The following is a 24,215-nucleotide window of genomic DNA, read 5'->3' as shown; positions in this document are numbered from 1 at the left end:
TTTAAATACAACTTCTGCACTTCAGTTGAGACTTGTAATGAGGTGACAGCATCCCAGCAGGATCATTTTAAGTATAAATAACCCTGATAACACTGGGGCCGTGTTACTGACATTCCCACCCCACCCAAATCATGTTGCCTTGCAAGATGGATTCAGGGTTCATGAAACCCTGGTTCCCTCCGAGGTGAGAGTCGCTGGTTCGAGTCTGAATATTAACCCTGATAACCAAAGACACTGACACGCCAACAAATGATTTTATTATCCGGAAAATAAGGCGTTTTGTTCGGCCATGTTAGCCATGTGATTCAGCGAGCCTCGCCCTCCCCGCTGGCTGCTGGAACCTGAAATAGCTCCGCACGGGGGAGGGACACTCGCCGGGTGTCCGGTAAGATAGTTGGACGTGAGGAGTGTAGAGTAAAACTTTGAATGCCGCGCATGCGCAGATGACTTTGTCCCGTTAGCTGTCAAACTCGGGATGTTTTGCTCCTCGAACGCACGAGCCAGCGGCGGGCTTGTGCTCCGCGGGTCGTGGTTCTAGTCGGGGACTCGTCGGCTACGTGTGTGAGCTGTCTCTGACCCACGCTGACCTACCGACGGCCGGTGTGGAGTTATAAAAGTTGGCCGACCCTGTAAGCGTAGAATCAGCGTTGCTTTTGTTTCTGATGAGCGCCTAGCTAGCGGCTACATCCACGGATGCCAGTTAGCACGCAGAACCAACCTCCACCGCCGCGTCTCTCTGGAGACACCGCTTGGGGACCCCTGCTCTCAGCGGCCCCCTCAGGAGGAGACCTGACAGAACCATAGCTTGGTTGGCATGACGTGTGCGACAGCTTCAACATTACACTCACGAACAACCTTGTTTATTTCTTGTGTTGTAGCAACGACTTGACATCCAAACGACCGCGAGTCAAATCGGGCGCCACGGGTTTTTTCATCGCTTCGGCACCACTTAGATTCTGGCTCGGAAAAAAAACGAAACACGACTGAATAGCGCCATCTACTGACGTCATGCAACTCTCAAAGTGGACGGGAGCGTTAAAATGAGGAGCTGTGATTCGGATGCCAACTTCAGCGTCGTGTAGAACCACCTGGCGGCTGTTGCGATGGGCAATCGCGGGATGGAGGAGCTGATCCCGCTGGTCAACCGCCTCCAGGATGCCCTGAGCAGCGTGGGGCACAGCTGCAGCCTCCACCTCCCGCAGATCGCCGTGGTGGGCGGCCAGAGCGCAGGCAAGAGCTCGGTCCTGGAAAGCTTCGTGGGCAGGTAAGTTTAGCCCCGTTTCATGAACTCGGATTGAACTGTTCCTTAGCCCCTGTCAGCTCACTCAAACTGGAGGCATTGTCGACACAGGACGCCCTAATGAAGAGTTACACAACTCTTCCACGCAGTTCTGTCCTTCAGATGGATGTCAGTGTTTTTATTAACAGCCACGACTTTATAAACCGCAATTAAATCATAAAATACTTGTAAGTGCTTGTAACCCTAAAAATTAAACCATAGCAGTAATGAAGTGGGGCGGGACGGGACTGTGTTTCCCTGGAACGCAACCAACTCCCTGTGCTCGTATCCTCCGTGAGTCTCCACCCAGCCCCGGTGATATGACGATCTTTGCCCCGCTCGAGTGGAGGATGCCTGGGCTCCCAGTGTCCGTGTCACAGGGGCCGGGGCAGCAGCTCATCTCCCAGCCCCTGCAGGCTTCACTCATGATTCTTTATTGTCATATGCACAATATTGACAGCGTCCTTTGAGCTATGAAATGCTTAGAACAAGGCAGGCAGACAACTCCAAGACACGAGAAAAAGAGAAGAAGAATAAATAATGAATAAAATAGAAAATAAAAATGAGGTAAAGTCCTGATATATAAATAGCTCAGAGGAGCATGGTATTCTGTACAACAGTGAGGGTTATGTACAGCATGCATCCAACTTTGAACAAAGAAGTCACCCAGTTAAAAGCCGAGGAGGCGACATGATATGTGGACCAAGTGAACTGAGAGTTTTAAAGGTAATGTCTCCCTCACATAGTCGGAAGCACGTGAGCCGGAGCGGTAACGTGCTGGGGGGTTGAATGCGAGTCACTGGTTTCCCAGCTCCCTCCAGCCACGCTCCCCCTGGCAGCGGGGCTCTGGTAGGAGAAGCAACCTGTGATTGTCCAGACCAGTCGGCCATTCAGGCTGAACTTGAAGCTTTTCTAGGCTGTAAAACCTCCCTTTCAGGTTGTGCGCTCAGGTTTCGTGGGGTCAGTCCTCTATGTGGGCCCGGCCCTGTCAGGGAGTCCGTGCCAGCCGTCTGATCTGCAGCAGGATGCAGCAACATCCTGGTTGTGATTTCTCTGCGCTGGGAGTGAGGACGGTGTGTGACGCTGCCATCGCTGCTCTCTGCTGGTGCTTGGCTTCTTTTATGCTGGGAGATCTAAAGGCTGGACAGAGCCTCTCTCCTCTTGCTGGATTTTGCTGACATTCGAAGGTTCTGTTACTGTGCTTTGTTAGCCAACATCTCGTGAGTAGCGACGGAAGTCGAGCACGGCTAGAGAATCTGGAGCGTTCCAACTGAGATGTGACGTCATACGCCTCCATGACGTCTCAGCACTGGCATTTTTTAAAAATATTGTTAACACATACACGTATACAGAACAGAGCTGATCAGCCAGGGGAACAACAACGGAGAAACGTAAAGCGATACAAAGAGATCATAGCTGAAGACGAATAATCAGAAGAAAGAGAGAGAGAAAAAAACATCGACCCCAGAAAAACTTTTCTAAAATAAAGTTTGTTTTTAAGTCCATTGATGATGGCGCTGTCCTGACGAAGTTCCAGTAAAAACCCAAAACAAAACTGTAAAGTTTGGTTTGCTGTCGGACCATTTCCTCTCATGAATAAGAAGGTTACCTAAAGTTAAAAGAAGCTGGACAAATAAAATGAAGTCCTTTTGACTCGCTTGTCTTCAAAATAAAGAAAAACGTCCGTTTCTTGCGGATGTAAAGATCCGGTCCTGTTCTTCCTTTCAAGTTCTCCACGTTGGACCAGAATGTTGGACTCGACAAGCAGTGATCACATAAATGTTCAGTGGACACGAGCCACAGAAATGACCAGAGGACGGAATTTCAATTTTAAATCTCTCTCCTGTTTTATTAGCTGGATAAATTCTATGTGTAATTTTGAAAGATACCTCTTTAATCTTACGAAGACAAAACTGATCCCCAGTCAGCCACACTTTTATCCAGTCTCTCATTGTAAAGAGAACTCCAGGATGTTTTTGCAGAAGGAACAGATTCATTTCACAAAAGATCTCAAACAAATTTGTTTGAACGTTGGGTTTTTTTTTTTGTGACATCCATGTTTCCCCAAAAATATCTTGCCTGCTGGAGCTGTCACATAGATTCCAGTTCTAGGACCAAGACGGAGCTGCGTCATAAACAACATCATTTTCCTCTGGTGGAACTTCTGTGTCAAATTTAGACACAAATTCTTCAAAAGTGAACAACTGACCATCAGTTTTCATAAGTTGAGACCAAAATGTCACCATTATTACTCCAGGTTTTGTTGAACAAAGCTTTTTTCTTGTACTGAAGACTCCCGTTACTCCCAGTGTAAGAGTTTGTTGGCGGAAAATTATGTTTGTCCACTAATTGCCATGCTAGCAGAGCCTGTTTGGGAAAATATGCTAATTGGCAACTGATCGGGATTGCAGTCACATTTTAACAGGAAATTAAGTCCTCCAATTGAATTAGAAATAAATTTAGGGAAGGCATTTCAAATGTCTCCTTCACGAATGACTTTAGTCAGCCATGTCATTTTAAAAGAAATATTTAAAGGGTTAAAAGCTGAGGAGCCCAGACCCTCATCACGTCTTGTATCACTCAGTTCCTCTCTTCAGATCAGCGCTGGCGTGCTGTTCTGAACCTGAAATGATGGCACCTGATGTTGTGGTTCAGGCTGAACAAATTTTGAAAATCCGATGGCGGTTATTTTGACTGATACGGGATCCTCGTCAGTCAGAGGCGGTACCAAACAAAGCTTGTCGAATTTGATGCGAAGGCAGGAAATCTCAGTCGCTCCGCAGTATTTGATGAAAAGGATATTCTGACACACAGTCTTGAACCATTATTATTATTATTATTATTGTTGTTATTATTATTGTTGTTGTTGTTGTTGTTGTAGTACCTTTCTGCAGTTAGAAATTGCCGGAGGCCATGTTGTGATCTGATGGAACTGTGACCAGCGGGCAGCCCGAGTCGGAGCCTGACATCCACTCCTTTGATTCTGGGCCTCTTGACTGTTGTCAGACTCAGAAAGTTGAAAACTGTGTAGCGCCACTCCTTTTTTGCAACACTGAAATTTGATCAAGAATCAGTAAAGGAATTGACAAAGAATTGATCGATAGGTAGAATCTATAACAGCATCAATATCAATAAGTTTTTCTAAGTTTTCATCCCTGTGCTGGAGTGTTTTGGTTGTATTAATGCAGGAATTAATAGTAAAGTCATTAAAACGATGCATGTCAAGTTGGTATTTCAGACAAAGATGCACGTCTCCACTGGCATCCGTTGCCACTGGCAGTGTGTGTGTGTGTGTGTGTGTGTGTGTGTGTGTGTGTGTACACTTCTCTTTTTCAGTCTTTCTTCTCCCACAGAGACTTCCTCCCACGCGGTTCAGGAATCGTCACTCGCAGACCTTTAATCCTGCAGCTGCTCAGTGCCAGCACCGGTAGGCCAGCCTCACCCGGCTCATTCATGCACCTCACCAAACGTAATCCTGCAGGTTTTTAAAGCTGCCACCAGGTGGCAGTTTGACACTGAACACAGACCTGCTGGGACTGGAGAGACATGCTGACATTGATGTTGAATCTTTAGAGTGGGCATCACATGCTCTCCAGCCCTGTTGAGAGGAGGAGGAGGTGGCATTATTGTAGAACTTGCCTCGCTGGAAGAGTGTAGTCACAAACAAACCACGCGCGTTGGTCAGTCTGTGCCCTCATGGCCTGATCCTCTCACACTTAAAAAGGCTCTGGATGCACTTTATATTTCAGAGAGCTTCAAATTATGAACCCAGTAAGAAGTTATGACCTCTTTTTCTGCTTCTGTCTGTGCGTCTCTTCAGAGTATGGTGAATTTTTCCATTGTAAGGGTAGGAAGTTCGTTGACTTTGATGAGATGTGCCAGGAAATAGAAGCAGAGACATGCAGGCTCACAGGATCCAATAAAGGCATCTCTCCTGTGCCCATTCACCTCCGGATTCATTCACCTCACGGTAACGGTGTGTTCCTCTTCACGGATCCGTTCACTCAAGTCTACTTTGCTGATGTTTTTTTATGAATGTTGTATTGCAGTGCTGAACCTAACTCTTGTGGACCTGCCGGGCATCACCAAGGTGCCCGTGGGGGACCAGCCTGCAGACATAGAATACCAGATCCGAGATATGATCATGCAGTACATCTGTAAGGACAACTGTCTCATCCTGGCCGTCACACCTGCCAACACCGACCTGGCCAACTCAGACGCTCTTAAGCTGGCCAAAGATGTTGACCCACAGGGTGAGTCATAGATGGATGGAGATAACATGGGGGGGTTAGGCCGTGCTTGATACCTGAGCCATACCTCTGCTTACCCCTGAAGAATGTCCCTGTTTTACTGGGAGTGTTCTTGACATATTTGTGGTTTATGTTTCCAACAATTAATCAAAAAGCTGAGCCGGGCTGCTTTCTTGCACGATCCGAATCTTCAGCGTGTCGCTGTTGTTTCAAATAGCAAGTTTGTGTGTGTGTGTGCGTGTGTGTGTGTGGGGGGGGTGATGCTGATTCAAATAATCAACCATTGTCAAGTTTAACCCCCCAATGTTCCTCTGGTAAAGTCGGCAAACAGGAGCTCAAAAAATGGATAAACAGGTAAAAGTTACATGCAGTCACTAAATAAAAATACAAAAATCTCAGTACAAAATAAATAGAGATTTGTTGTCCTCCACCAAATGCAGCGACACATACTCAGATCCTTATTTACCCCCAATCTGGTAAATTAAGGACATGGCGGAGCTCACCAAACCTTTTCAAGGCATGCAGGTGATACTCTGTGTTTGGTAGAAATCAATGAAATATTTCTGCTGAAGGAAGTGAACCTGTCAGGTCAGACTTTTCTCACAGTCATCATTGATGACCACAATGTGGTAGCAAAGACAAGTCATCAAGCCGTGTAAAATATTTTTTTGGTTGTGTCAAAATCCAATGTGGCTGCCACATGGCGTTAGCAACTGTGATCCAGAATGATGCAGGAAATGCTGAGGGCGAACCTTCAGTGGTCGACGGCCGTTTGATCCTCTCGTGTGATCACAAGCTTTTGTTAAACACAACCCACACACAGTTCAACTGTCTGCTGTCCATCCAAAATGTTGAGTTCATGTATGAGTGAGACTGAACAGGTCTGAAAACCGCATTTGGAGGCTAAAAATGTTTTTCACTGTTTTAGGTCAGCGCACCATTGGCGTGATCACTAAACTTGACCTGATGGATGAAGGAACGGATGCCCGAGAAATTCTGGAGAACAGGTTGCTTCCCCTCCGCAGAGGTGTGCCACGTGTGTGTGTGTGTGTGTGTGTGTGTGTGTGTGTGTGTGTGCGCGCGTGCGCACGCATACACATATTGAGGACTAGAATATGTATTTACCCAACAGAGTGAGGACATTTTTGGAAAGTGAGGACATTTTAGCCCAGGGGTGGGCAACCATGTGCCATGGAGGGCCGTGCGATCAACACTCTTCTGTGGCTGAAGGTGTGTTAATCAGTAGAATCACCTGTTAAAGTGTTTGGTTGGAAGGACAACCTGCATACACACGGCCCTCCATGGCACATGGTTGCCCACCCCTGTTTTAGCCGGTCCTCACATCTTCAAAGGGTCGTTTGAAGGTCAAGACTTGGTTTTAGGGTCAAGGTTAGAATCAGGTTCTGGTTAGGTTTAGGGTCAAGTTTAGAATCAGGTTCTGGTTAGGTTTAGGGTCAAGTTTAGAATCAGGTTCTGGTTAGGTTTAGGGTCAAGTTTAGAATCAGGTTCTGGTTAGGTTTGGGGTCAAGTTTAGAATCAGGTTCTGGTTAGGTTTGGGGTCAAGTTTAGAATCAGGTTCTGGTTAGGTTTAGGGTGAAGGTTAGAATCAGGTTCTGGTTAGGTTTAGGGTCAAGTTTAGAATCAGGTTCTGGTTAGGTTTGGGGTCAAGTTTAGAATCAGGTTCTGGTTAGGTTTAGGGTCAAGGTTAGAATCAGGTTCTGGTTAGGTTTAGGGTCAAGTTTAGAATCAGGTTCTGGTTAGGTTTAGGGTCAAGGTTAGAATCAGGTTCTGGTTAGGTTTAGGGTCAAGGTTAGAATCAGGTTCTGGTTAGGTTTAGGGTCAAGGTTGGAATCAGGTTCTGGTTAGGTTTAGGGTCAAGTTTGGAATCAGGTTCTGGTTAGGTTTAGGGTGAAGGTTGGAATCAGGTTCTGGTTAGGTTTAGGGTCAAGTTTAGAATCAGGTTCTGGTTAGGTTTGGGGTCAAGTTTAGAATCAGGTTCTGGTTAGGTTTAGGGTCAAGGTTAGAATCAGGTTCTGGTTAGGTTTAGGGTCAAGGTTGGAATCAGGTTCTGGTTAGGTTTGGGGTCAAGTTTAGAATCAGGTTCTGGTTAGGTTTGGGGTCAAGTTTAGAATCAGGTTCTGGTTAGGTTTAGGGTCAAGGTTGGAATCAGGTTCTGGTTAGGTTTAGGGTCAAGGTTAGGGTCAGGTTCTGGTTAGGTTTAGGGTCAGGTTCTGGTTAGGTTTAGGGTCAAAGTTAGGGTCAGGCAGTCAGTAGAGATGGTGAGGGGCTAGGGAATGTATTACATCAATGAAAGTCCTCACAAAGATATAAGTACAAGGATGTGTGTGTGTGTGTGTGTGTGTGTATGTGAGAGAGAGAGAGAGAGAAGCAGAGTGGTGAAGCACCACCAGGTGCAGCCTCTCTTGTGCTTATCTTCAAGTGCTAATGCATTAGCCATGGTAGCCCACTGAAATTACTGCCATAGTTGCAACACAGAGCTGAAGCATTCGATATGGAGCCTCGAGCTGTTACATCTATTACTGTATAAAGAGGGGATTTGGCCTGCGCGTACCACATGTTCTGCTGTTGCACAAACAACCTATTTCCTGCGTGTTTACACCAGAACTTAGAGAACAAATAGCTGACTGGGACGAGTTTCCCAAAGTTTTATGTCTCATGCCAATGCTTGATTGTTCCTCTCTCTTGTTGCATCCGTATGCTCTCTCCATTGCCTTTTCATCTCTTCCTGTGCAGGTTATGTAGGGGTGGTGAACCGCAGTCAGAAGGACATCGATGGAAAAAAGGATATTAAGGCAGCTCTGCTTGCAGAGGAGAAGTACTTCCTGTCCCACCCAGCATACAGGCACATGGCTGCAAGCATGGGAACACCATACTTGCAAAGAATGCTCAACCAGGTAGTGACACACACACACACAAAGAGATCATGTGTGTATGTATTGTTACTCACAATGATGGTTTGCAGCAACTGACAAATCACATCCGGGACACTCTGCCAGCCGTCCGCTGTCATCTGCACAATCAGCTGCTGGCCATCAACAAAGAAGCTGAAGACTACAAACAATACAGCCCGGATGACAGCACACACAAGACCAAGATGCTCCTACAGTCAGTCACTCCGCCTGTGAGCGTGGGCGTACACACTCAGTTGTCTACGATACATGTACATACTTCAGGGTGTCTTCTGTCTGTGTTTGCCCAGGTCAGTCCAGCGTTTGGCTGTTGACTTTGAGAAGCTAATCGAGGGCTCAGGAGATAAAGTAGACACCGTAAATCTGTCAGGAGGTGCAAGGATCAACCGAATCTTCCATGAGCGCTTCCCCTATGAACTGGTTCAAGTGTGTGCCCTGGATTTTTGTTTGTTTGTTGTCGTTTCCTGTTTTCATGCAGTTTATTACAAGAGAGAAATGAACATTTATTTGAAAATGCGGAACTGAAATCCTCTCATCTCCTCTATTTCCACCTCTTCTATTCATCCAAAATGAAATGCATCAACATGACAAAAGTAAATTAAAGAATAAACAACAAAATACGGTGTATAAACCATGCGCTTACCATAAAAAAACATACTTGAATACATTGGCAGTGACTTTGGTCCTGCAAGTACAGCAGTTGATCATGATGGGAAACGTGACATCGTCAGTTGTGTTAACAGTGTAAGAATGACCTCCTCTGTTTTACAGATGTAGGCTTGACATCCTGAGAGTCCTTCACTTTGTTCTGTGTATATATTGTGTTTTTGTACATACGTAGTGCTGTCCCCAGCCAGGCCCCCCCTCCCCCGATTGATAATGTGCTGTTTGTTGTCAGATCGAGTCTGATGAGAGGAATATGAGGCGAGAGATCACCTACGCGATCAGAAACATCCATGGAGTCAGGTGTAGCGTAGTGTCAACTACTTTTCCACTATTTATATTTCCCATAACTGCAGCTAACTGCTAACCTAGCACCTGATTTGTTTTTCTCCCGTGCTCTGCAGGACAGGTTTGTTCACTCCTGACTTGGCCTTTGAAGCCGTGGTGAAGAAACAGATATCAAGTCTAAAGGGGCCGTGCAGTAAATTTGTGGACATGGTCAGTCAAGAGCTGGTCACCACCGTGTACCAGTGCATCAACAAGGTATAATGATGAGGGCCATGATTCCCTAACAGGGGTACGGGGGAGGGGGGGGGGGGTGCCAAATAACTGTAAAATCTTCTCAGGATCCTCCATTTAACCTGCTCCTTGTCTTCGTCCGGTTGGATTTCACTCCACATCCCTAAACTCGGCACAGAGTCCTAGCCAATCAGAATCTAAGTGAAGCTGCAGGCGGGTCTTCCGGGATGCGCCCACAGCATGTCCAGGTCATCCCTGGTCCGAAATAACGACGTCCTTTTTAATTCAACAGGCTGCACCTCTATTAGCATGCTAGCCTAGTGGCTGGTGGCGCTGGTCGCTCACTGTTGAACCGATGTCCAACATGTCCATTGTTTTTGAGTGTCGGGGGCAGAGTTAGAGCCCCTGCTCTCGTGTGATGAACTGTGTGGTGTAGTCACATGTTCAGTCTCTTAACTGATTTCTGTGTGTTTTCTCTAAAGCTAAGTTCCTTTCCCAAACTGCGAGATGAGACCGAGCGAATTGTAACCTGCGAAATTCGAGAACAAGAGCGTAAATGCAGAGACCAGGTTACTAATGCGTATTTGAACTCATCACATGTTAGATTGTTCCACCCAGTTTTTCTCTCGACTGAATCGATGTCTGTTCTGTTTAGATCTTGTTGCTAATCGACATACAGCTTGCGTACATAAATACCAAACATGAAGATTTCATCGGCATCTCTAAGTGAGTATCCTCACATCAGTTTCCTTCATGTGAGATGGCTATTAGATTGTGACACGTGAAGAAAGTGAATGCTTGCGCTTTGTCTCTTCCAGTGTCCAGCAGAAATACAACCAAAGCAACAAGAGGATAGTCACAGGGCTTGCAGGCAACCAGGTGAATATTCCCCGGAAATACCTTCCCTGTATTTTATAGCATTTTTCCGCACAGGGTTCATTCATGCAGTCATGGAAAACTGGAAAAAGTCATGGAATTTGAAAGTAAGGACATCATTGAGCATCATGCTTCTATTTTAAAGCTTTGGCAAAGAGCAAAACTTTGAAATATCTAAAGCAAGTATAAACATCAGCCACAAGCTGAGTTTGGGGTATTTGAATAAAACCATAAAACACACACACACACACTGTTGCTACAACACAAACCAAGTGTAATGTAATGATGTGCTCATTGACAATATTTAAACTAAAAAAAATCTAACCTTGCTGCCAGTACCCCCCCTATTTTCCAGGAATGTCCCTGTCCCATTGGTTTGGCACTCATCTCTATTAATCAGTGTTCATAGAAAGCTTTCATAAGTGCAGATAAATGAGAGATTCTGGCGCTGCCCAGACTGAACTGAAGGGTATCCAATCACAAGTTGATCTTGGCTCCTCTCAACAACACAGTCAAGCCCAAATTAAGTTTTGTTTTTTGTTTTTTTGGTCTCAGTCTTCTTTGATTAATTCGTAACATAATATTTTCATGACACATGTAAAGCTGAGATAATTAAAAACACAACTCCAGTATGATTGTGTTTAGTCTATAATCTCACTGTGATGGGTGACATTTGTCAGACGGCGTTACATTTCCACCACAGCTGACAGAAAATACTCGTCTCTCCTGTCGCTGTCATCCGTGTTAACTGTTAAATAATCAAGATCAGTGTCATCTGCTGAAACGTTTCTGTAAAGCCGTGATCTGAAGAACAATTGGTCTTAGTGTTGCTCCTTCATCTGTTTCTCTCCAGGGTGTGGCCCCTCCCTCCAGTCTAATAGTAGGATACCAATCTCTTAAAGCCAAATCCTCACTGCTGCCTCTACTGGAGAGAGAGAGCGAGTGTGTGTGCGCGCGCGTGTGTGTGTGTGTGTGTGTGTGTGTGTGTGTGTGTGCAGGATTGGACCTGAAGGGTCCTGGGTTGGCATGCCTCTGATGTGCACCGGCAGAAGGGCTTGTTGTAGCTTTATTAATCATTTACAACTGATGAACTACTGATTTTCAACTTTTTCCATCTCTCAGTTTCAGCTTTGTCTGTTCACAGCATCTGCTGCTCGACTGCGCCATAAATATTTACAGATGTTAATATTTTCCAGGTTTGCAGGATGCATGTCATTTCCTTTCATCTTTATGTCATCTCCACTGATCTTATTCACCCTCCATTTTTCTTCCAGCCTCTCCTGCTCTGATCTCCACATGTGCTCGTCTGCCTTCACCTCAACATCTAGTGCTCCTCTCACTGAGTGCTGGTGGTCAGAACACTGGCCGAATGTGCCAGTGGTCCAACCTTCTCTCCTTCGTTCTTCAAGTGGTGCTCCCGTTGCCACTGTGTGACCTGCTTTGCACGCATCAGTGGAATCCCTCCTCTCTGGTTCATTTGTCATTGACCCGTCCTCCCTCTAAGCTCCTCACCTCTGCTTGTTGTGCAGGTTGTACGCAAGGGCTGGCTGACCATCAGTAACATTGGCATCATGAAAGGCAGAGCCAAGGAGTACTGGTTCATTCTCACGGCGGAGAGCTTGTCCTGGTTCAAGGACGATGAGGTGAGTCTTTCACGTACGTTTTAGTCCCTTTCTTCTTATCGTGCTTGACACCAGCAACCAGTGATAGTTTGGACTGACAGATGAGGGGAAAAGTAAAAACACGGGAGTACACTTGAGTCATTGTGAGTTTATTAACACATCTCAGCGATGATTAAATATGTGAGTGTGTGTGGGGGGGTCTGTCATCCATGGATCTTGTCGTCCCTTCATAGAGGAAGGAGGCAGAGTCATCCTACTGGCTCTTTTCTGATGTCAGTGGGGCTGCCATCTGTCTGCCTGTCTGTGCCTGCTGTACAGGAGCAGAAGGTCTGCACAGCAAGTGTAGACAGGCAGACACACCACAACAGTCTCATCCCATCAGAGCTGATGTCATGGGAAGATGGAGAGGTAGGAAGTGAGGTCAGAGGAGTAGGGCACATAGCGGCATACATAGAGACAAGTGCAGGTTTGGAGAGAATGCCTGTAGGCTAGCGTGTGATGATGCTGGTGGTCTGTTGTTTGACAGGCGTCATGGAGTGTTCTGAGCGGCGCTTATCATGCTTTGACAAATGGGAGCCACACAAAATTAGTTAGAAAGATGCGTTGCAGCCTAAACTCCACAGAGCTCATTCTTATGGAGGCGTTGGGACATAAAATGCCGCTCTGTACATAAACATATAACGCTATACTATATGTTATTGTCTTTTTCTTCTCCTGCCACCTGGACCTGCAACATAGCCCCTCCACTCCCCCATTCATAGCCCCCCCCCCCCCCCCCATTCGTCTCGCTCTCCATTCACTCTTCCCCTTGCTCCCCCTTTTCTTCCTCTTCTGGGATTTCAAGCATTTGGAGCAGCTCACTCTGACACAGCTGGAGCTGCCCCAATCCAAACTCACACACACACATACACACATACACCCAGGCACACACACACACACACACACACACATACACACACATCTATACAGTGGACAGACTTGTATATACAGTACACATGCAGAGTCTGATGTAAACAAACTGGCATGCAAATAGGGGAGAAAAATATTCTGTGGGACAGACACACGGTCACCTTTCACTTAAACACGGATCACTTGAACATAGTGTTCTCAGACACAGCTCCAGGCGTGTGTATTGTACATACGCACACACACACTGTCATAGGTTTCCTCTTGCTGTCATTCCCTTACTGAACATTTACAAATGAAGTCACACACGTACACAGACGCAGCACAACTGTGAGAGATGTTACAAAGCCAGCAGGGGGGCGTTCAGTGACCACAGCTGAGCAGCAAACTGTCTGCAGGTCACCTGGACTGCTGATTCACTGGGACTCGTCATTGTCCTGATCCTGTGAGAAGGGTTATCAGTGTTTATGTGTTGTGAAGGCTTGATCGCATTTTCAGTCAGCTGCATCATCACCAAAGATCAGATCTATGACCTCTCCAAATGCAACAGTGCAGTCACACAAGCCAAGCTTCTGCTTCTTCTCTCACTCCGCTCCTGCTCTCACACTCCCGCCCACGCTCACTCCACAGACATTTCGTTTTTCTTCTCCTTCGCCTCCCCCTTATTTTTATTTTCTCTGTCTGTACCTTTACTTTCTTCTACTCCCCATCGCTCTGTCTGTCTTTCACTTTCTCCCTCATTCTGTCTCTCCCCCTCTCCCCCTCTCACCCTTTCTGTGGTTGGCAGTCTCCTTGGGACTATGCACATTCCTGGCTGGAAAATTTGAAGCTTTGTCCAAACACCAGCTTCCAAGATCTGCCCAGAGAAATCCCACATGGCTGTTTCTACATTGCAGACCTCCCCCTTTGACTCCCCCTCTCTACTCCACAGTGTCTCTCACACATACCCCATCGACTCCTTTCTCCATCCCTTGCTTCTCCAGTTTTTATTAAACACACTAAAGGCCACATGTTATATCTCTTTGTGTGGATTACAACAGTTTCTCTCTGCTATGACCTCAAACCGAGTGCAGCACAACAGCACAGAGTTTTGTCTCTATAGCACACTGAGCAGACATACATTCCTCCACCCTCAACTGCCAGGGCTCCAGCAAGCAATGTGAAGAAAAACAGACGACTAAATGCCTATACACTTAATCTACTCGCCTCCTGCTGGGTGTGTGTGTGTGTGTGTGTGTGTGTGTGTGTGTGTGTGTGTGTGGGTGAGAGGCCCGTTCCATATCTCCAATCCATTAGTCTATAGGACAAGAACACACAGCTCCAGCTCTTTTAAGTATATCTCACAGTGACTCAAGATTTAACACACACTCAAAGCAAGCCACACCGATGCACATGCACAGTAAATGTGTCAGTTCAAAGCTTCTCTTCATTGAGTGTGTGTGTGTGTGTGTGTGTGTGTGTGTGTGAGATGAACGTCAGCTAGCTTGTTTGCTCTTTAATGAAAAGACCGTCAGCCGCTAGTTCAAGCTTGAATTTGCTGCATGTAAACGTCTTAACTGTCGTACAGTTTACGCTTCGCTAGTGCTGACAGCACGGATGCATATGTGTTTTCTTGAATCGAAAAAAGTTTGCGATAGTGGATACATATTTGAACACATTTTTAAAAGTTTAAGCAAGACAGACTATAAGACACAACAGCGTTGAGAACATGCAAGTTTCATGCCGTCCTGAGTCTTGTGTGTGTGTCTGGTATCTGTGTGTGCTGCTGGAGAGTTTCCTTGCACAGTCTAACCAATGTGCAGACTACTGTACACCACTAAGATCCTGAACAGGTAGTCTGAACACTGGGATGACGGAGCAGGATCCTTTCTTGTTTCTTGTCTCTTCGGGCTCGCCTTTTCACACCCTGGTTGTGTGCTAGCAGTCCGGCCGGCGGGGAGGAGTAGTCAGCAAAAGTTTTCCCGTGTTATTCTCTGCTATCTTTATCCTGGTTTTGTGCTGTGTTGCAGGGCGAGGGCTCTCACGCTCATCAGACCTCCACTCCTATGGGTGTTCCTTCTCTGGAAATGTTAGCGTCTCTTGAGTTGGGCGTCCGCAGGGCTGTGTCCCGGCATAGTATCCAGTCTTGACGTGGCACATTCACTCATTCAGCTAGGACTCTGCCTGTTAACTCAGGAAGGCATAAGGAAATAAGGGGAGTGCGAGATGGAGAGAGAGTTAGGGAGGAACTTAGCAGCCATATATGGGTTGATGGGACCCACGGGGAATCAACTTCGGAGTGGTCTGCAGTTTCTCCCCACTTCCCCAGCACACTCTCTCCTGCTCTCAGTTTCAAAACCCTTCCACATCTACTCTTGCAAAATTCACCTCTCGCTATCCCTCCATCCACCTCTACCCTCCTCTTCCTCATCTCTACTTTCTATTTCTACCCCATCAGAACACCCTATACTCCATCCAGTCTCCTCCCCCTCTGTCCAAAACGATCCCAGATGTTGCTGTATGAGCGCCAATCCCGTTCTGTCATTTTTTTTCAGCCTCTGTTACAGGAAGTGGGCCCCTTTGGAAAAAAGGAAAGAGTAGCGAAGGAAGAGAGTTGTAGGGTTCAAGGGAGCACTGAGAGAGGGAAGACCAAAATGTACTAGCAGCACGCTCACACCAAAAACCACATGTGGTTGTGCTCAAATGTGAACGCACAAACACTCACACTCACACTCACAGATAAAACATCCAGGATTTCACAGGAACCATGTTTTCTTGCTTTATCTCTATCTTCTTTTTCCGGATGGCCTCCACATCCTCTTCATCAACAGTTGTGACTATGACCAGAGCAGCTCTGTGGAAGCCCCCCTCTCCCAAGATCGAAAGAAGGAGCAGGCCAGTGAGGAGAGATGAGGGGGAAGGGCTTCACTCTTGGAGAAATGTTGTGTTAGAGCTTGAGTCTGAGTAATGACTTTCACATGTGGGTCCGGCCTCTCTCGCCCTCTTTTTTGTACTCATTCTGTCCCTCCCAGCTTCAGTTCTCGGTACCCTGCCTCCAAACTGTCTGGTTGTCCTCATTCCATCCGCTCTACTCCTCCAACTGTTCTCTGTCATTCATAAGTCCCCATGGTGATGACAGACTGTGGACTTATGGCATCTCTTTCCCCTTTGCTCTCGCTGCTCCACTGTGTCTACCACTAGTTAGTGGGTTGTTAATGTGAGTCAGTCCGACAGGCAGACGTGAGCTGATGTGAACTTAGATGCTCTGCATGCATACTTTTCACACATCTCACCTCCTCCGTGCCTCGCCCTCAGACTCTTCTCCTTTAGCACTTGCAGTCCCTTAATGCTGCTGGCTGCTTCTGTCTTTAGCTGCAGCCCGAAAAACATTCAGCACCAGACGTGCGACTATTACAGCTGCAGCCCCCAAATGAACTGTCTGTAGTCAAAGGTTGTTGTTGTTTTTTTAGTATCAACACCCATGTTACGTCTCCGTGATGACATATTTTACCGTGCATACCTCTGTCAGCTTTTATCTGACCATATTTTTCCTTTTCCAGGAGAAGGAGAAGCGGTACATGCTTCCTCTGGACAACCTAAAGCTTCGTGATGTGGAGAAGGGTTTCATGTCTAGCAAATTCATCTTCGCTATCTTCAACACAGAGTTCAGGTTTGTGTATGTAAGTGGAGGCCTGTGTTTGTGCATGTTTGATGAGCTAGTGTGTGAGTCACAAAAGGGAGTTGTGCTCTTGTCACCTGCGTGCTTAAGTTGTAGATATTTTACAAGGGTGGACATGTCAGGGAAGGAAAGGGAATATGTGTCAGAGTGTGGTTTTGTCTTTCGTTTGACCTCCTACATTCAACTTCGCCCCTGGAATCGTGGGGATATCCAGTGGGTCCTGGAGCAGGTAGTTTTATTGTCTACAACTATATGCCAGGCTTTTGAGTGCAGGGCTGGGTTTGTGTTGCGCTTATGTGTGTGAAACAGACAGAGAAACAAAGAACGAGCGTAAGAGGAAAAGAAAGAGTTTAGGAGCTGGAGCTGAACCAAAGCCTGGCTGATTGTACCAGAGCATGTGTGCTTTGTTTATAATACTGCGCTATGCTGCATTCGGACACACAAACTGGATTTGTGTGTGCATGTGGATTTGTGTGTATGTGCCTTTGCGTGTGTATAGACCACAGCATACCGACGGCAGGCTCATTAAGCAGCTAATCAAAGCCAGAGAGCTTGGATCAGAGATGAGGCTGCTCTTGTTTGGAAAGAATGGCTCGACTCACCACAAAAAGGAGGGAGAAGAAGAATTGGAAGGGTTGAGAGGAGAAAGAAAGCGGGAAAGAGAGAGTATCAGAGGCATCGGCCAGGAATGTGTCAAAGTCTGTCCTTTGGCGCCCCCCCCTTTTCCTGCGCCCTCACTCTCTCTTACTCTTTCTGTATTTGCATTTGTGTGTGTGTGTGTGTGTGTGTGTGTGTGTGTGTGTGTGTGTGTGTGTGTATCAGACATTGCAGTGGTTTCGTCCCTGTCTGACAGTAATCAAAAACCTCAGGAAACTCTTCAAATCTGAAGCAGTCGGGGCTGTGTGCAGGAATTCCTCAAGATGAGCGAAAACTCACTCTGGCTACGAGCAGAGAAGACGTTAGCGAAGGAGATTAGGTTGATGTGAGCGCTAAATCAGCATGGAGAGCAATTTTAATGTGTGTTTGGCTCTCTGGTGTGTGTTAGTGTCCTGATCTTAGTGTAATAGCTCTCTAGTATTGTCATCGTTGGCCTGGCTCCCTGACTGCTAGCCACCACACCCTGATTTATTAGCCTCACCCAATGTAGCCCAGCCATAAGCTCACAAGCGGACGGCCTCTTTCTTTATCCTTCTCTATAGCTCCACATTGTTGTAGTCAGTTCTCTGTCTGCGTCCCCCATTCTCACACGCAAAGGTTCCACATATTTGAGGTTAATTGCTATGTGTTCTGCATGTGAGAAGGAGGACAACAAAAGGAGGAAAGAAACAACTGAGTGATTAAGGAAAAATGTTTTACAGATGGGCCAAAGCCTGCTCCAGATCCCTTAATTGTTTCTTGCTTTGCTGCGTTGCCTCCACAGCCAAAGCGCGAAGATGGTATGATGGTGTGAAAGGAAAGACGGAGAGAAAGAGGAACTGAGGAGTAGAAAACGGGAGGAAAAGGACAACGAAAATGAGGGGATAAGCTGCAGTGAGGGAGGTCATGTCAATCGCAGCAGTTGTGGAAAAATACAAGAAATTTAGTGTGCGTTCGTGTATGCGTGTGTGTTTACATTCCTGTGTATTAGTTTCCTATATTGAATTTAAGTAACATATCAAATTTGGGGGAGAGGGGTATTTTTGTGTTAAAGACCTGTGTTCAGCCTCTGTTTAGGTTACAATGAACCTAGAGACCCGAGCTCCATCCACATCAGGTCTTTCACACTAAATGAGACTTTGGGTCACTTGTTGATATTTAACATGTTCAGGACATCGGTCCAGCTCACCACACTTAGACTAAATCATTCACAGAGACTTGAGTCTGAGACTCACATGCGTGTGACTGGAGATTTGATCTGAAGTCGTCCTCGAAGGGCCTAGTGAACGATCTTTATTTCACATTAGAGGAAGCATCTGTAGTACCTGTCTGGGAACGGCAGGCACAGAGATGGTGTGGCAGCCAGACCATGGAGAATCAGCAGCAGCACTCAGGCACCACTTGTAACTTTGGCTCGAAAAACAAATAAAAGAACTGCTGTATGTAACGTTTGATGTGGTCAAAACAAAGGCAACGGGATCAACCTCATCCAGCTGGATCCGAGAACTCCTCTGTGTCGGTCAGTAACATGCGAATGTGGTTCAGCTTTAAGATTAGCTTACCGTTAGCTCAGGAGCATCAGCTATACGTTAGCTTGCTACAAGCGTTGTGGGCCATCAACTGGACTAAATTGGGTGTTTGATGACTTTAGTTCATCCACCTTCCATGCTTTCCCCCACCTGCCTGCTCCGCACGAGACAAGCAGCAGTCCAGAATCACTCAAACAGGCTACAGGAAGGATTATTTCTGACACGCTTTGCTTAAATTCTCTATGTTGACTACTTGACCCCATATAACAAGCACCACCGAACAGCTGACTGCTAGTTAGCTTAGCTGTAATGAACGCTAGCAGTGGGGCAGTAGAGGAGGAATACGTCTGATCCTGATCCACTTTAACCAGAATACACATAGAGGAGGATCTGCAGGCTGAAGCCTCCAAGGAGGTGGGGGTATATGTGATAAAATAACATTATATTGTAATAGAAGAAGTTAAGCCCAACCGCAGTCCTATTAATGCAGGCAAAGAATGTTTTGGGAGGAAAGTGATATGGATGACTTTTAAGACGTCTTCCACTGCTAGCATTCACTGCAGCTAAGCTAAGTAGCGGTCAGCTGACTGGTGGACCAGAGAGGAGAGCGGGTCTCTATCTGCTAGCTGACTCTAAACATAGTCCTGGTGAGAACGGCACCTACCCCTCATCAATGTAAATGCAGTGGCCAAAATATTAGCACCACTTGAGTTCACTTCATCACCACTGCAAACAACAACCCCAGTATTCAACATGGCTGACATGTCTGTCTGATAAAGGCGTGGTTAGTGGTAGTCAGAGCGGAAATGTTAACGCATGTTTGAAGTGTCCTGATTGAAAAATGGAGGCGTCTGACAGAAGTGAACTGACTTGCAGGAACGTGTATAAGGACTACAAATGCCTGGAGTTGGCCTGTAACTCCCAGGAGGAGCTGGACAGCTGGAAGGCGTCTCTGCTGCGGGCGGGAGTCTACCCTGAGAAAGTCACAGTTAGTATTCTGACCCCTGTGTCGACCCCGTTGAACCTTGGCTGTGGAGAGCTGCACCTGCCTGCATGTACTGTCGCGCTACTTGCAATCATCACCTTTGCAAACCTTAAACCAGGACGTAACCTCGAAGCCCCTCTCCATGTCCATGTTCCCCCTTCACTCTCCCTGCCAAAGAGAAAGAGCAAGGCCCCCACCCCTTCCATCCCGCTCTGTCGTTGGCTCTTCAGCGCAGCATTCTTGCCCCATGATGTCACTGCAATGTGTGTGTGTTCTAGTCTGTTTCTAATCATCAGTTCCTCGTCCCTCACCCACTCCCCCTTTTCTTTCTTCTGCCCTCTCCTGCTTTGTGTTCCCCTCCTTTCTGCTCTCTTTGTTCCTGCTTCTACTTCATAGAAGGGATGACAAGATATGTCAGTGCACAAGACCCATCGTGATCGCTGCGCACATCTGCATTCGCATGAAATGACCAGCGGTGTTTCCTCCCCAGTCACTGCAGCATCTGTAGCACATGAAGCACTGACTCCTCCTCCAACCTGTGTGTCTGTCCCCCAGGTGGATGGACAGGGGGACGGAGCTGCAGACCTGACAGACCCTCAACTGGAGCGTCAGGTGGAAACCATTCATAACCTGGTCGACTCTTACATGAGCATCATTTACAAGACCGTCAGAGACTTGATGCCAAAGGCCATCATGCACCTCATGATCAACAGTGTAAGCTACCCCCCCCCCCCCCCCACTGAGGTGAAGCCTGCTCTCTCTTTGTCCCTTTGTATCCCTCTAACTTTTGTTGGAATCAATCTTTTACAAGTATCTGATTTTCAACACCCTTTTTAAGAATTTACAGTCGTATGAGTGAATCAGAGTGGAGGATCACATCACAGGGTCTAATCTCCCCAGCTTATAGTCCCCGGGTCCTGGCCAGAAGTCGTTTTTGACTTGTCACAGCTGTTTATAATCCCTCTCCATAGGTGAAAGAGTTCATTAGCTCGGAGCTGCTGGCGCAGCTCTACGCTCTGGGAGAATGCTCGGTGCTGATGGATGAGTCACCCGAGCAGCAGCAGCATCGGGAGGAAGTGCTCCGTAAACACGCTGCCCTGAAGGAGGCGCTCACTGTCATCGGAGAGATCTCCACCTCGACCTGCTCCACCCCTTTGCCGCCACCTGTAGACTCCTCTTGGATACAGTCCTCCGGGTACAGACCCACTTAATGAAGCATTCCTCAACTTACAACAGGACGGTCACTGACGGGCCTTTTCTCCACACAGCCCTACACACCCTAAAACATGGAGGACTGGTGCCAATCCAGTAACTCGCGGCCATGCCCCACCTGCTCCTCGGGTTCCCACACACACCAGGCCCACCGCCTCCTCCAGGACTGAAGGCTCTCAGCAGCTCGCTGGCCAGCCCCACCGTGCCCCACCGAGAGTGCCAAGGTAGGTTCTATCACCAAGACCTCTTGCGGGTTTCACACACACACACACACACACACACACACACACACACACACACACACACACACACACACACACACACACACACACACAATCAAACGTGTCCTACAGAGGCACTGGGGTACATGCAGTTGTTATTTGAGCTGGGTGGGGGTTTGCTGGAAAATGTGTTTCTCATATTCTCTTTCCCATCAGCCTCAGCAGACAGGACCTCTCTCTGTGCGGCTTTCTAGTCCAGCCAGAGACAACAGGCTGCACACTCTGTCAAGTTTTCATCTTCTCTCTGTCCTTCACCCCCCTTTCTCTCTTTCTGCTCGCATGCATTTGTTTTATTGCCTTCCCCAGTTTCCCTCGTGCAATAACCGTTATTTTTCCTTTTCCCCCCTTACTTTTCCTTGTGCATTTCTTCACTTCTCCTCTTTCATTGGTTCCTCCCCTGCTTTTGGCCTGTCGCTCCCTTTTCTCTCTGCCTCATTTCCTCTGTGCTCTCCAATGGTTCTTTAGGTTCTTTCCCGCATACATTTCACCTCTTTCCCTTCCTGACTCTTTCCATCCAACCCTATGCATCCTTACCTTGCTCAGCCTCGCTGCCCTGTAGACAAACACATGAGAAAACTTGTGTGTCTTTGTTATTTATAAATGAATACATTTTAATGTCCTCTCATCATTTTGTAGTATGGTGACACCAGGATCAGCTCATACGCAGCAGCTGCTTTCGCATCACAATTGAGCAAATAAAAAAAAAGTTTGAGAGCAAAACTATCAACACTGTCGTCACAAATTTGTCTTACATTTTTTTTATTAATGGAAATCCGAAAGTTGTATTTGCTGTTGGACAGTCTTGTGGGCGGGACTTATGCTCATCTTACATCTTTCAGCTGAAGCCCCGCCCACACGACTCCACAGTGAATGCAACAAATGCTTTGGATTCTAATTTTAATCACAAATTTATGTGACTTGCGAGAGAGCAGCTTCTTATTTTAGCAGTGTTTGCTCTCCAGTTGATTTTTTTTATTGCAAACTTATTCTGTTTGAGTGCACGATAAAGACGCATAAGTAACTTTACAGTGTTCTGGCAAGTACCAAAACTCTCCAACTAAATCAGAGGGCTGCATGAATCCAGGTGAGCACCCGGAGCTTTCTGACAGCCGTTACTGTCTTGTTTTGTTGACTAAATTAGGCTGTTTTGTAAGAAGTATTTTAACATGCAGCTGGAGAATTAGAAGACTTCCCTGCTGCCCATCCTATGATCAAGCTGGCTCTTTGTGAACATGATTAAATATCCCGCTGGAGTTCCTACTGCTTTCCTGGAGACACAAACACGTTCAGTTCTGTTCTTTTCTTCATTGAAGCACATAGTAACAGCTTTGATCTGATCTTGTCCTAGGAGGGATCCGCCAGCAGTCCCAAAGGTGAAATAATGGGTTTTTTTTTTTATGGCTTCAAACTCCATTACCCATCTGCCCCAGTGTCCGTCCAGCTGCGTCTGACTGCTGCCCAGAGCCGCAGTGACCTGAGTGATGCGTAATCCAGCTGAAGCTCTATGCTGGGTTTGTGTCGGGGTCCTCGGGGAGCGGCCTCTGCTCGATCCACCAGCTCTTCAGCCTGTTTTGTACATATTATCATTGGCCATAAATGCTGGAATGTGCTCGCTGTCTGCTGACTGCTCTCAAGCGCCTGGACTCTGTGTACATACAAATACCAGTTATTCTGCAATAGCAGAAAATATATGCACTATTTGTACTGTTTTTGAATAAACACGTGTTTTATTTTTGAACATGACTTCTGAATTTTCTGCATCCTTCCGAATGAACTCTCCTCTCCGACCGTCCACACGCGCAAAGGTGAAAAACGTCCTTCACTGGAATTCCTCAGAGACGATGGGCTCTTATCTCTCCTCCAGCTGCGAGGCGAAGTATGGACTCACCGCTGAGAGTCCGAGGAGTGCCGCGCATCAAGACCTCTGGGCTGTTACGGTACATTAGCAGTCCTGGCTGTGTTCTCAGCACGCATGAAGGGTCCGGCTGAAACAGGACATCAGTCCAGCGAGTCGGTGGCATGTTGGCAGTGTCTGGCCAAAGAAGAACAAATTACATCCTTTATTGACCATAAATATTTTATTATATTCAACACCTTCAGCGCTTTCTTGTTGATCTTTTATTCTCATCGTCTCGGTCCGTCATCATCCTCACTGCTCTACCCGGCTGTGACGTCTCCCTCCTCCATCACGCGCTAACGGTAACGTCGCTGCCCAGAGTTTCTGAAGAGTGAAGAATAACTCAGCAGAACCTCTTGAACCCGTGTACCATTGTCAGACGGCAGGTGGGTCGTGGTGAAAAGCGGGAGTTGTTATAGAAATCAAGATACTTGGCACCAGAGGATGGGTACTGCAGTACTGTGATCCATCCGCGGGTGGGCAGGCAGGTGTCCAGGGCCGCCCTTGGTGCTGGGGTCCCCCACCTCCAGTCTATCATTACTTGTGAATTATTGGATTTATTATCAGAACATTTGAAGCTTCCACATCGCCGCTCAACTCTTGGGACACATCCTGGGACGTTCCCGGGGATCCGAAAGACTCTTGGAACGTCCTGTTCCCTGTAACAATTCAAGAGCGCCGAGTTCTCCTCATCCTGCTGGAGCACCTAGACATCCCAACCCGCACGTGCACGAGCACTTGCCCACTGGGTGGGGTGTGTGTGGGGGGGTGGGGTTGAGACTTGTACACACTCATGCACTAATAGTTCAATCCAATAACAACCAAGTTTGAAAAGATTAAAAATTCTGCTGCTGCTCTTCCAGTAGTTTTATTAGTTTACAGCACTAAATCATCTCGGACCCCAGGGAAGCCCCGCCCCGGAAAAATAGAATGGAAGATAGAACAGAAGTACACGCAACCAGTGGAATCCTA

At 46.9% G+C, this 24,215-nt stretch overlaps 1 protein-coding gene across 4 annotated transcripts; it reads left to right on the top strand.

Moving 5' to 3' along the window:
* The first annotated feature begins 448 nt into the window (after positions 1-448).
* On the top strand, positions 449-23,065 carry dnm3a (dynamin 3a). Of its 4 annotated transcripts, XM_086224479.1 has the most exons (22): positions 449-629; positions 879-1,264; positions 4,633-4,706; positions 5,100-5,249; positions 5,329-5,532; positions 6,458-6,556; positions 8,284-8,444; positions 8,513-8,655; positions 8,750-8,885; positions 9,358-9,425; positions 9,527-9,665; positions 10,124-10,210; positions 10,297-10,367; positions 10,460-10,520; positions 11,371-11,397; positions 12,047-12,160; positions 16,585-16,694; positions 19,745-19,856; positions 20,409-20,567; positions 20,825-21,048; positions 21,122-21,289; positions 22,695-23,065. In XM_086224479.1, the coding sequence occupies exons 2-22, from the start codon at positions 1,104-1,106 to the stop codon at positions 22,726-22,728; spliced, it is 2,502 nt and encodes an 833-aa protein (XP_086080605.1). In that variant the 5' UTR covers positions 449-629; positions 879-1,103; the 3' UTR covers positions 22,729-23,065. The 4 variants fall into 4 exon arrangements, with proteins under 4 accessions (XP_086080605.1, XP_086080607.1, XP_086080608.1 ...); XM_086224481.1 differs by lacking the exon at positions 11,371-11,397 and having other exon boundaries at positions 449-1,264; XM_086224482.1 differs by lacking the exons at positions 16,585-16,694; positions 19,745-19,856 and having other exon boundaries at positions 449-1,264.
* The last annotated feature ends 1,150 nt before the right edge of the window (positions 23,066-24,215 follow it).

Source organism: Aulostomus chinensis, chromosome 14, assembly GCF_037954235.1.
Source record: "Aulostomus chinensis isolate RoL2024-O1b breed Wild chromosome 14, RoL_Achi_v1.0, whole genome shotgun sequence".
Lineage (NCBI taxonomy): Eukaryota > Metazoa > Chordata > Actinopteri > Syngnathiformes > Aulostomidae > Aulostomus > Aulostomus chinensis.
Note: the sequence above shows the minus strand (reverse complement) of the source record. Positions and strands in the feature narration are given on the sequence as shown.

Bases quoted from the DNA above. Each gene is read 5' to 3' on its own strand.
- dnm3a (XM_086224479.1), top strand. From the start codon at position 1,104: ATGGGCAATCGCGGGATGGAGGAGCTGATCCCGCTGGTCAACCGCCTC. The intron at 8,656-8,749 runs GTCAGTCACTCC...GTGTTTGCCCAG, and splicing joins AAGACCAAGATGCTCCTACA to GTCAGTCCAGCGTTTGGCTG. The intron at 12,161-16,584 runs GTGAGTCTTTCA...TTCCTTTTCCAG, and splicing joins CCTGGTTCAAGGACGATGAG to GAGAAGGAGAAGCGGTACAT.